The 13,769-nt window shown below is 34.3% G+C and overlaps 1 protein-coding gene across 1 annotated transcript; it reads left to right on the forward strand.

Annotated features, from left to right (window-relative positions):
• Positions 1–3,321: 3,321 nt before the first annotated feature.
• LOC149242860 (F-box/kelch-repeat protein At1g80440-like) lies at positions 3,322–3,831 on the forward strand. Its single transcript, XM_089371048.1, has one exon. The coding sequence runs from the start codon at positions 3,322–3,324 to the stop codon at positions 3,829–3,831; it is 510 nt and encodes a 169-aa protein (XP_089227174.1).
• The last annotated feature ends 9,938 nt before the right edge of the window (positions 3,832–13,769 follow it).

Below are 13,769 nucleotides of genomic sequence, written 5' to 3' on the forward strand. Positions count from 1 at the left end.
GAATACTCAACATATGTCTTCCTTTTCCCAAAAGTTTTCTCTCTTTATGAAAACTTGTCCACAAGAGTGTCAAAAGAAATATCCTTAAGTTGGGAACTAGATTGTAAGTATTCAAGATGATGAGAATATGTGAAATATAATGCCTTCATGAAATTTATGAGAGGAATGTCCATTTTAACTCTAGAGGTTTCTACACCATACATGATAGGTCTAATTTTAGAGGCTATGGAAAGAGGATCATGATATTTCAACTTGAGATTAAAGAGTTTGATCATCAACTTGAAAACATCGAGCTCATATTGTGAGTCATATAAATCTTTCAACCTCTTTAAGGAGTTAAAATCATTTGTAATTGGAGTTATATGATGACTCAATTATTCATTTACAAATACAACAATAAGGGCATAGGCATTACTTTCACGTTCTGCTATATCATAAGTTTTTAGTATATTGTAGGATTTGCAGGAAGATTTCCATCTTCTTCTTCACAAGGAACTTTCCATGGGTCGTTAAAGATAAACACGTGTTTGATATTTTTTTGATCATTCATGGTATTTGTTATTCTAGTGAGAACTACTTTGAGGATGGATATGAGGGAATACATCTTCATGAAACTATAATCTATTCACTAATTTGAGGCATTAAACACTTCCTCCAAAGAAAGTAATTATTCTTTCCCTAAGAAAAATTACAATGGAAAAGAAAATGCTTCTTTATAGAATACTCAAGGTATAAGTGCAACTTAATTAATTGTAAAATCAATGCATATCATTATATCAAGGTGGCATCAATACTTATTCTAATATTAACCCATATTGTAATCTAAAAGTGGCTTAACAAGCCTTGTGAAGAACAAATGTAGAGAGAAATAGAGATCACATAGTAACTTTATTATCTTTAGTTGCAACAGAGGAGGTGAGATGGTCATATCTACAGTATGAAGGGAAGCATTTTCAATGGTGATGGAGAAATCCTTGCCAATTTCTATGTCAATTAATTTCTTTTAAGGGTAGCCTTTCATAATAGCTTCCCTTTCAATTTCTCTTTATAGTCAACTTGTCGTTACTGGAAAATACAATGGAAACCACTTCATATAATTGGATGAACCATATAATTGACTTGGAAGCAGAAATTAGAATTGAAATAGATAAGAGAAATATTTGAAGAGATTTATTTCAAGAGAAGATGAGAATGCACTCTTTTCCAACCCTCGAATCCCTACCGAGGGCATGCTGGCTTGGGAAGCTGGATGCAACAAGACACATCTTCTATTTACATATTTACTAGTTTTCGCCTAAACTTAGAGGATTAGATGTAAATACAAATTATCTTCCGGAGAACACATTACTTAAAACTGTCACAGCTACATCTTAACTCTAGATCTACCAAAAGCTAACAAGAATTAAATCTCTAAGAGCACAAACATTTCTTTAAGTTTTCACTCAAAAAGTCGTTTTCATTTTGATAGAATTGATCCCTCTCAATGCTCGGTGAATTGAAAATTCAGATGGAGCTATGATGGTTTTACTAATAAAATAATATCATACATTAAATTTTATGGATAAGCAGTTTATATAGTCATTAAAATGTCATGTGAAAAAAAAAATCTTTATCTCATAAAGAAAATAATCTCATTTATTAACTAATATGGGACAACTTAGTGATTTGTACAATGGAATGTTATCCCCTCCACTCAATTCCAAATTCCACGAGGGGACATATTTGACCTTTTATGATAAGACTCAAGGAGTAGGCTCCCCTTCCCTCAAAGCATCTAGTCTCTTGCTAAGTCATAAATTCCTAGTATATTTTTCTTATGGAGACTCTTCCTAAGTCATAAATCCTTATTATACTTGGTTTGCCAAAGCTCTTACTATGTCATAAATTCCTAGTGTATGTGGCTTATGAGGGTTCTTGCTAAGTCATAAATTCATGGTCTACTTGGCATATAGGGTGTTGGATATACTCTTTATGTTAGAGTGGTAGCCACTAGTTTTACCTCTCACATTACTCAAGTGTTGTACTTGTAGCCACAAGGTTTGATCTTGTGCCCTGCCCACATTACTTCAAAACTAACCATACTATAAATAAATAAATTAACAAAAGAAGTTTATGTAAATTAATATTTAAAAATTAAATGTTTAACATTTTGACTAAATCAAATTACTTAAAAATAATGGAATAAATAAATAAATAAAATAACAAGATAAAAATATTCCTATAAAAACGAAAATGACCCATGGTATTGAGATCATATTGTATTGACCCATGGTATTGAGAACCTATTGTACTGATCCATGGTATTCATGTGGAATATAGCCTATTTAGAGGGGGGGATTGAACCCCTATAAATGGAATGTTTAACATTTTAACTAAATCAAACTACTTAAATAATAAACGAATAAATAAATAAAGTAACAAAATAAAAATATTCATATAAAAATGAAAATGACCCATGGTATTGAGATCATATGGTATTGACCCATGGTATTGAGAACCTATGGTACTAATCCATGGTACTCATGTAGAATATAGCCTATTTAAAGGGGGAAATTGAAACCCTATATCCATCTTAATTCCGGATTTGTTGGATTTATTCTTTTATATTTAAATGTATACTTTTAAAAAAAACTTATATGAAAAAAATAATACTAAATAATTACGAAAATTAAATGATTTTTAACTTCAATGATTAACCACAGTGTGGTTCCAGATAACTCCACTATCAAACTATCAGAGTTGGTGTGATTTTTTGAAGTTTTTTGGGTCTAATTTCTCTAAAATTCAGCAGGAAATTATTCAAAAAACACGTTTGAAGGGTACCTCGTGACGGTCCAAGTGCCCTAGGGGTTTTCAAGGTGCTCAATCCATATATACACTAAAAAAACTAGTTTAAATAAGACAAATGAAGAATTAACCTCAATTTTTCCGGCCGCAACGAAAAATCCAAAAAGTTGCTCTAAAGACAACCCGCAAAACTATCAATGTGATTTTTAGGGAAAAACTTTTTAGAAACTCAGATCTAGAATAGTAATCTTGACTTGGTCAAATTATCAATAGTTTATGAGAATTTATGAATTTTTAGACTTTTAAATAACTGATGTTCCAAGTAAATACCACGAACCAACGAACCAATACCATGAGTTCTAAAAAATCCTGAACCGGGAAAACCCCAAAAATCAAATTCGAAAATGATAATAAATCAAAGTAGATTCCTTTTATAAGGAGGTCACACTTCAGCTTTCCATTCACGTATTTTCAAATATTGGGATACTAATATAGTAAAAGACGTGTTTGAAGCTTCAAGTCATCTCTGTAGTGATGGACATAATTACGGATCTTCCAGATGATCTCCTTGGACGTTGCTTACTGAGAATGCCCTACAGGTCACACAGATATCTCAAGTCTGTGTGCCGAAGGTGGAAAGCTATGTTGGCTGATCCTAAATTTTATTCTGATGGAAAACTCGCTAGAAAGAGCGAACAATTTTTATGTTTTCTTAAAATAGAAAAGTATCCCTATGTGGATGGGATAACACTGTATGACCCTGTGGAGGGCACTTGGGAAGCTGTACCAATCAATATCCCCCACTGTGATGGAATTCCAATGTCCTGTAAATGTGTTTGCGTGAATAGAAAACTGGTTTTCATAGGCGGAGTGCATCCATCCAATCACAGAGAAATGAAGAGTATTTACATTTATGATTTTGTGTCAGATGGAGCCGCGGAGCTGAGATTCCTAATATTCGGTACTTATTCGCGTATGCCGCTTGTTCTTCTACTGGACGTATCTACTTTGCGGGCGGGCATGATGGGCATGGCAACGATCTAGCGACTGCGGAAGCTTACGACGTGGAGTAGGATAAGTGGGAAGTTTTGCCTCCCATGAGCGAACCACGCACCAATTGTCAGGCTGTTTGCACGGGAGGAAAATTCATGGTATTAGGCAGCGAAGTCGAGGAGGGAAATACAGAAGTCTTCGATCCGAGGGTGGGAACGTGGACAACGTTGGAAAATATGTGGAGTTTAGGAGGACGTTTAATTTCGTGTGTGCATTGTTTTTGCTCTGGGCAGTTGCATGCGTTGTATAAAAAATGGGTGATGAAGTATGAGAGTGAGAGCAACGTTTGGACTAGAGTTTCCCTATTTTAGCAGTGTTACACAGTGGTACGATTGGATGTTTGTCTGCAGGTCGCGTAATGTCTCTTATCTTGTTCACCTGGAGACTGGGCAGGCCGTTACAGTTCAGAGTGGGCAAGAATTTCTGAGCCATGTAACTACGTTGGAAATTTGAAGAGGCTAGGTTGGTCAAAATGTTTTCATTCGTTAAAGCGATCTCGTTTTAAACGAACCCGTGGAAATGCAATTAGAATATTAGATGAATCAACATTATATACACTGCTAGTAACAAAATGTACAAAATGTTTGTTTGAATGTTTCTATGTTTAACTTGCTTGAATGTTTACGTTTATAGTAATATATATTTATTGGTTATGTATGGTTATAGATGTGTTTGCGGTTATTTTAAAATTATTTAAGAGAGAGTATTTTGAAAACATTTTAGATGTTAATAGGTTTACAAATTTTTATAGGGCTTAGATGGAATTAATGCTCAATTTGTTAAAGCTTAATTAATTGAAAATTAGTAGGGAAGAAATGCTGTAAGGTTTTGTTTTATTTGGTTAAATTATATTTAAAAATTGATAATGAATACTTAAATATTCTGAAACTCTGGATTTTCATATCCGAAGTCTTTTATGTTTTTCCTTATTCTCATGAAAATACATTTCTGAGGAGGATTAAGAAGAAATACTGGAACAACATTTCCAATCTGTACTCTAGGTCAAAGACCATTTTATCACCTCATCATTTAGTTTAAGCATAAAAAACTCTTCATATCCATTTCAGAATCATGGTAACAAAATTTCAAGGAAAAAATCATGGAGATAAAAAAGTTTTTACTTTTAAACGAAATGAAAAAATTGCCCAGTGTGCCAAATTTTGAAGAAATAGAGATTATTTTAATGTTTTATTTATTTATATATTTATAATTAAAGTGTTACAAAATTTTTAAATAAATGAAAATAGTTTTCATATTATTACACAGATTTAGTAAAAAGCTGAAAAAAAAGGAGTACTAAAGTTTTGGTCGGAGAAAGGGAACCGGATAAGGTTGGAAAATATGTGGAGTTTAGGGGTACTATTAACTTCATGTCTGTGCTTTGTATTTGCCTGTGTTGTATAAAAGATGAGTGATTAAGTATAAGACTGCGAAAATCGTTTGGATTGTGGTTGTTTATTTTTGGTCATATATTGGTTTACTTTAGATTATATATATATATATATATATAACTTTGGGTTGTGGTTGCTTCTTTTCCACTACATATTGGTTTATTTCAGACTTTTTAGAATGATAAGTTTGGGTTGGAGAAAGGGAACCCGGATAAGGTTGGAAAATATGTGGAGTTTAGGGGTACTATTAACTTCATGTCTGTGCTTTGTTTTTGCATGTGTTGTATAAAAGATGAGTGATTAAGTATAAGACTGCGAAAATCGTTTGGATTGTGGTTGTTTATTTTTGGCCATATATTGGTTTACTTTAGATTATATATATATAACTTTGGGTTGTGGTTGCTTCTTTTCCACTACATATTGGTTTATTTTCAGACTTGTTAGAATGATAAGTTTGGTTATATATATATATATATATATATAACCAATGTAGATAAATCTTAATTCTAGATCTTTGAAGCTTTGATAGGGATTAAATTTCTTTTCACTCTAAAATAGCTTTACGCCTCAAGAGATTTGGTAACCCATGGTATTTACGCATGGCATTAACATGTGATGAAACTTATTTAAAAGCTTCAGAATTTCCTAGAATACTTTGAATTTGTTAGGAAATACCATTATTGTAAAAGGAATCTAAAAACTATAAAGAAGTAATTATGTTGTTTAGCAAATTTTATAGAAGGAAACATTTCCAAGTTTATGAAAAGTTCAATGTATCTAGTCAAGACTCCACCTATTGTTAGGGATGTAGGTTATAAATAATATGAACAAGAGTAGAACCAAGTTTGAAAAAAAATAGGTAGTTATTCATTGATGGAATATTTATTAGTTAAAAAAAGGATATAATAAATTGGTTGAAGAGAACATATATAATTAGTTTAGTGAAATACATATAAGGAATGATTGGTTTTATAACTGAAAACATCACACAAAAACAAAGAATAATTATTTTCTCTACCCAATATCACACAATCTAAGAATAATTGTATTCAAAGATTAAAAATATAATTATCAACAATAAATTTAATGTGTTGTAATAAGGAGTCTTCAATTGATCACCATAAACACACAATTTGAGGTTGGAGAGGCAATTTGGATAGACAAAAAATCCAACAATTGTATAGGTAATGCAATGGAACAACCAAGTTGGATGCACTATGTGATCACACAGTTGGTTAGATATTGGAAAGCATCAACAAATTATGCACAAACTATATAAATAGAGTGCTCTACAGTTGGTGGATTTTAGTGAGCAAAAAAGGTGCCTTTAGGCACACACTATTGGCCACACTAACTAGGAACATGTCTTAGTCATCACTTTCTTAGACACAAATTTGGATGAAGGCATCACAATAGATGGAAAAAATGAGGCCTAAGGGTTAGGGACAACATGTGATGGAGTGACTTAAAGTGCATAAATGAACAAACAAGTAGAATTGGTAGAAGTTAAGAAGGAAAAATGGTGCAATAGCCATCTTAGCCTGGTTTTTCTAATACTTGTAATGTTTGACACAAATAAAGAATATTGATACATATGGAAAGTTCCTAGAATGAGCTAAAGAATACAAGGATAAGCTAGGAGTTTTGTATTATGTAATTCATCCATAATGGAGTGGCATGTGCTCTATTTTGAAGTTGAGTCTCAAGATTGGTTTTGGAATTGTGTCTTGAATGAAATAATGGATGGTTTTTAGAACAAAATCACCTCAAATATGACTAAAAAAACTCTTGATTTAGCTTGGGATGATTTTTAGTACAAGTTTGAAAATGAGTTTCAAATTGATGTTTTACGATGAGAACAACACGGTATTGTGTGAGAAAAAACCATGGATGATTTTGAGGTGGATTTGTGTCAAGGTTGTTGGGTAACAATCAAAGATACATTAGAAGTTTTATGTTGTTGTATAGAGATATAGTTTGAGCTAATCACCCCTCAACGTATCTTGTACTATTGTATTAACAACACATAAGTTCTATCATTTTGCTAAACCGATATTATGGACATCTTGGTGCCACCCAAACATATATGCTATGTAATTGGCTAAATGCATACCTGTATTTGGTACTATTAAATTGGGTAAGTGTATAGAGATATATATATGATAGGTGCCATAACTAGCCCCTTAATGATTGATTAAGGTTGTGGGAAATCAAGGCGTAACATTCTACACCACCTTAATAAGGTGAGATTAAAAACATTATTCCTCCTGCAACCACCTTAAAATTTGTTTTTGGAGTCCAACATTGTTTTCTACTCATCTAGAGCTTTCCAATTATATATAATTTATGTCATTTTGAGTTCCAGACACAAATATTGGTCCCTTTAGAGATTTTTGTACTTAGACCACATCAAGTTATCTATACATTTCGAAAATGGAAGATGACATGGCAAAAAATGCTATATGCCAATTTCCATTATCAACCAACCTTCTCCCTTTTATACCATCAATCTTAACACTCCCACTTTGACACGATCAATTTGACTCCTCTAAAATTGTCAAACGTAAATTTATGCCTTGACAAAATGAATTTAACTCACTTTGGCTTTGTCGTGGTCAATACTTCTTTCAATCTCTCTTGAAAATTTCCAAAATAAATACTTAGTTTTTCTATCCTTTTTTCCTTCCTGCGACCACTTTCTACTCACAATTGACTAAAAAATGGACCCAATAGGCCCTAACCAAAACATATTGACTCACCCCCTACTTAACCTTTTTCTTGCATAGTTGATCCTTCCTCCAATCACGGACCCAACTTAAGAACTATTTGAAATTAATAGAAATTTGTTGAGCAAACTGCAAAAATGAGGTATATACATCTAAGTAGACTTCCGCAACAAAATGTTGCCTTGATTAACAAAATTGTGAGTGTTTTAAGCATATATCCCTTATGGTTGAGTTGTGAGAAAAGCATTCCATTGTTTATCTATAGTATAATTGATTTGGTGCAACTAAAAATATTCTTCATAGACATTAGGTTTAAGATCCTGAATAATCTATTTAACCTTGTGAGATTCACCCTCCATCACCGAATTTTTTTTTCTGTTTGTCTTGAATCTAAGTGAAAATGTTATATTTCAAGGAGGGATGAATGAGAGAAATAGAATCCACCATTAAATTATTAATCTTCTCCCACATCTCATATAGTGGTTGGTTTTGCTTTCCGAAGAATCCTCACCAATATTGCACTTCCCATAGTATATCTCGAGAGTCCTATGTTTAATGTTGAAGGGTAGATTAGAGAGTGGACCCTTGCTAAAATACAAGGTTTATCTAGTACAATATCTCCTATGTCTGATTTGGTACTCTTTGTCATAAGACATAAATAGTTTCCTAGAGAGATTTATTGTTAGATGGTAAAGATGTCTAGCCATCTTCAATAATGTCTAAGCATTGGAGTAGTCAATAAGAGTAATTATCCTCAAGTAAGTTAGGACTTGTCTCCACCAGAGAAGGGAGCATATGAATATGCTTTAAAATCACATCAATTAACTCTTTCTCAACCTTGTCCTTTTTTTGTAAGAACTGAACCCATTCCTATGTCATTGGAGTACATTGTTATTGTAGTTATTGACGAGGATATGTAAGATCAATATGAACATTCTCTTTAGAAGTCATATGTTGTTCAAATTACAAAGAGGAAGCCTTCATAAACTGGTGTAATTACATAGATGACCATTCATGAAGAGGTTTAGTTGGAAACGTATTCATAGGTTGAAATATCTACTGCAAAGGTTAACCATTACTAAGATTTACATTTTATTTGCCTTGTGTTGAAATATTTGGATGTTCACTGTGATATTGCCCAATGTTACTTTGAACATAGTCATACACTTATGAAGGTATCATAAGTAGTCTATTAAGCGATTGGGCACAAATTTGCAAAATGTGGTTGCATTTCTCCACTTGAGATGTAACACCCTCCTCCCACATTTACGACGCATATGAATACGCTTCAACATCACATCAATTAACTCTTGCTCAACCTTGTCCTTCTTTTGTAAGAACTGGACTCATTCCTCTGTCATTGGAAGACATTTTTATTGTAGTTATTGATCGGGATGTGTAAGATCAAGAGGAACATTCTTTGTAGAAGTCATATGTTGTTCCAATTATAAAGAGGAAACCTTCATAAACTAGATTAATTACATAGATGACCATTCCTGAAGATGTTTAGTTGGAAAAGTATTCATAGGTTGAAATACCTACTGCAAAGGTTAACCATTAGTAACATATTTATTTGATTGGATTTGTGTTGAAATATTTGGATGCTCACTTTGATCTTGCCCAAGGTTACGTCAAACATAGTCATACACTTACTAGCATAAGTACACTATTAAGCGATTGGGCACACATTTGCAAAATGTGGTTGCATTTGTCCACATGAATTGTAACACCCTCCTCCCACATTTACGCAAGTTAATTGACCTACTGGGGTAAGCATGTGAAGAGGAGTTACTATGATATAACTCAACATCTCTTAGGTTCCGAAGATCTAAACCACCCTTCCAAGTGCCCAAACATTGAGTTAACTTGCTTTCTCACTAATTTGGACTCCCTCGCGCTCAAATAACACTGCTTGAATTCAACTGTATCCCTCTAGTCACATGCATAAGGTTGTAAGGGAGAAATTGTAGTATCTCTCACCAGTTTTGTGAGAGAAACCATGAGATTTAAGGGACTTTTTTAAGGATAGTCTCCAGATCAATACCCAAAACTTAATAAACCTTTCATAAATGATAGATGACACAAGGAAATATCCTTCCATACAAACTTAGACAAGAACTTGACCTAAGAAGGCCTAACCATCACAAACATTTTTCCAAGCAAATCATGGACATGCAATTTATAGGTCATAATTACATATATGAGCATAGGGATCTCATACTTATCTAAGAATCGTCAGGAAGGTCCAATGGCTTCTAAAAATAACTACATTATCATCTATTAGGTCATACATTCAATAAAAATTCATTTAATAACATCAGATTCATGAACAAAGTTGATAGTAGGAACAAGACAATGTTTCTTTTATTGCAGATAACTATAACAAAAACATAGAGAGAGTTCACCCGAGTCTTCCTCTTTGGGCTCCAAGTGGAACCGTTCTCTAGGTCCCTCCATTCCCGTTCTTCAAAAGGCTCATTCCATAACCAACACAAGGATATCTCCAACAAGTGAAAGGATATCAACTCTCAAGGAAGCAAGGGTTTCTTGAACTTGGGGAAGTGCTTGAAGCACAGGGATCTTCAGAATTAATTAGGGGATAATCTCAGCATAGTAATTCTCTATATTCTCTCCTCCTTAAGGCCTTCCCATTGAAGTCTTTTTTTACTTCTCCCAAAGTAGTTTTTTAGTTGGGAATCAGTTGGGCGACAGGCACTAATAGGTAATCAACACGTAAACCTCATGACCTCTGCCCATAATTAAGGAAATTTATTTTTTTTAAGTGTTCTAAGACATATACGCGGGTTGGGTATATACTGACCCATGTGTAGACACGTTTGATACAGGGCAAAGTCATGTACAAGGAGTAAAAAATTGTTTTTAAATATTTCGACCAAGTCTGGAAGGAGGGGTTGCCCTAGGCCATAAACCAAGCATCACAAATACATAAGGTGATATTTGGAGCTATAACAGATGCCCCCTAATATATGAGGTCAGAACGGGAACATGATGGTTCAAATGTATTATTTATCTGGAAAGGAAACCTATCAAAAACTAAGACGGACTTCACCAAATTTCAGCCTGCCAAGCCAGCAAAAGAAGATTAGAAAGAAACATCTATCTGAGGCGGGCGTACCCATGCTCAGGGAATGTAAAGCATGTCTGCATATCAAGTATAAGTAGATCCACTATGTATAAAAGTATAAGGAACTAAAGGTACCTAACAGATCATCTGATCACAATTGAACAAGTACATGTCTGAATATCACATATAAGAAGATGATCAATGAAACTAATCACTGATAACAAAAATTGATCGCAATAGTATCAAATGAACATGATGGAAGAATATGGTACTCCATTGAAACTCATATACCAGCATATAGGATGTTGTTGTGAACGACTACAACATGTAATGTGGAATGGTGTCAACTAGCAGCAACATGAGCAACTGCAAGTGAACCAAAGAATGCTGATGAAATGCAAGGTCTTCACCGACCACCGTGGTACATTTCTACACAATGAGAATAAATGATCTAAAGTCGACCATGTGAGAAATTGTTTGATTACTCTTCATTGATGTATACCGTTAACAAACACGAGGCTACTCACCCGTTATGATAATGAGAGTCAATATACCTAGTACAATCTAACAAGTGAAAATAGATGAGATGAAGTCAAACACCTGTAAGAATCTATCAATCAGGTTACGATGATGGTTTCCCACTATTGATAGCGAAGGATCTACCACTGATGACCGCAAACCTCAAGGTACTGCCAAATGGACTCTAGACCTTTGCCCTAGAGCAATCAGTCGTAGTCGATAGGGAAAGATCTACTAGAAATGCATTAAGGCATCCTTCATCAACCTAGTGCGAGTGCAACACATAGGCCAATAGCGTGGAAGGAATCGGATGAAAAAAGATGTAGTAACTCAACCGAAGCACGTTTCTGGCATACACAAGATGTAGCTAGCGCACGATAAAAACCCTCTGAACCAACCAATAATGAAAGCTGAAACAAAGGTGAGGAATCCACCAATAGGGTCAAATGGAAAGAAAGGCACTGCATGAATCCCAATGTGTGATAATGAAAGTTGATTTCGAACACAAGGGAAACCACTCAGTCAAAGACCCGTGATACTGATCGATGTTGAGCACAAGGTGGCCTATCAATAATGAAAATAGGGCTAAGGTGTTGCTCTAGGTCTGTCCTCAGAGCAAGATATCATCATCGATAAGGACAAGACCCGCCAGCAGGAATTCAATGGAGACCATTTCAAACTGACACGAGTAAAGGACCAATATAACTGATGTGATGCCAAACAAGATACTGACAACTAGGGATGGCTGACTAAAAATAGGTTAAGGGACACCGCAGAGAGGCCGACTCAGCCTTACTTCCCTTGAACAAAAGCACGACTCAATGATGACCATGTGGCAGCATATGGTAACTCTTTATACGTTCGCCATGTAGGAGGCACGGATGAACTCTACATATGATTGGAAGAGATAACAGATCGGAGGAGAACTGACTCAATAACAAGGTTAAGGTGTACCTAAGTCAAGCTAAAGCCCACCCAAATGGAGGAGATGCTTTGTTCGAGTGCTTTGTTCAAGGCTAACATGACTAACTCTAGTTGCCAAAAATAAATGGAAATGTTGTCCCGTTCTCACTCTTTTTTGGAATATGTAATTTCTTTTTCGTTTTCTTTAAGCTGGAAAAAGAATAAAAGAATGCTATAGTACAGTGGAAAGAATGTGTGTCAATAAAATAGATTATCTAGTTCCTGGGATGGGAACATTCCTATGCTCAATGCAGGGAGGTGAAGCTAGCCAAGGACACTCAAAGGGATGTTCCTTCCACGGGTCTGAAGGTGTGTCAAGTTGCAGAAGCTAAGTGATTGTAAGTTTGATTTTTGCAGAAGACATGGTCAAAAAAGTGGCTTAAAAATGAGTCCAAGTGAAGCCGGCTCAAGGCCAAAAGGTGCAAATGGTCAAAATTCAATGTGGTAGTACAATTATCCACAAAGGAGCCTCTAGGGTATAAAGCTAGAATGAAGCGAAGAATCAAAGAGGAATGTGTCTTCAATTCACAAGTCATGGTGGGAAAAGAGAGGACTCCCGAGCCAATCATCTCACCTATAATCACAATATTTCGCCAATTAACTTCTAAAACGGGGTTAAGCTAAAGGCTTGGAAATAACATCATATAGCATGAAAGAAATGACATCTAAACTATCTAATTGCACACTAATGAAAAGAAAAGCCAATCATCTCACCTATAATCACAATATTTCTCCAATTAACTTCTAAAATAGGGTTGAGCTAAAGGCTCCGGAAAAATCATCATATAGCATGAGACAAATGACATCTAAACTATCTAATTGCATACTAATGAAAAGCAAAGCCAATCATCTCACCTATAATCACAATGTTTCGCCAATTTCCCCAACAACTACTTGCAAATTAGTTATCAACTAAAGGCTCTGGAAATCATCATCATATAGCATGAGAGAATGAAATTAAACTATATAACTTTCCCATCCATAATCATAAGGTATCACCAATTTTATCAACAACTACTTGCAAATTAGTTATCAACTAAAGGATCTGGAAATAATCATCATATATCATGAGAGAATGATATAATAATAAAATAAAAGAACATGTAACGAAAAACTAATCTACAATCAACCGGTTGAACACACTTGCATGAATTGAAATTGCACGAATGGAAAATCTAAACTATCAAACTTGAAAGCAATAAAATGACATACTTGAAATGAAATCAAAGCAAAACTACAAAATAA

Source organism: Pinus tabuliformis, chromosome 8, assembly GCF_031772625.1.
Source record: "Pinus tabuliformis cultivar Carrire ecotype Pingquan chromosome 8, CPIR1, whole genome shotgun sequence".
Taxonomy (NCBI): Eukaryota; Viridiplantae; Streptophyta; class Pinopsida; order Pinales; family Pinaceae; genus Pinus; species Pinus tabuliformis.

What these genes read in the sequence shown, in the direction of transcription:
- LOC149242860 (XM_089371048.1), top strand. Translation starts at nt 3,322, where the DNA reads ATGGACATAATTACGGATCTTCCAGATGATCTCCTTGGACGTTGCTTA.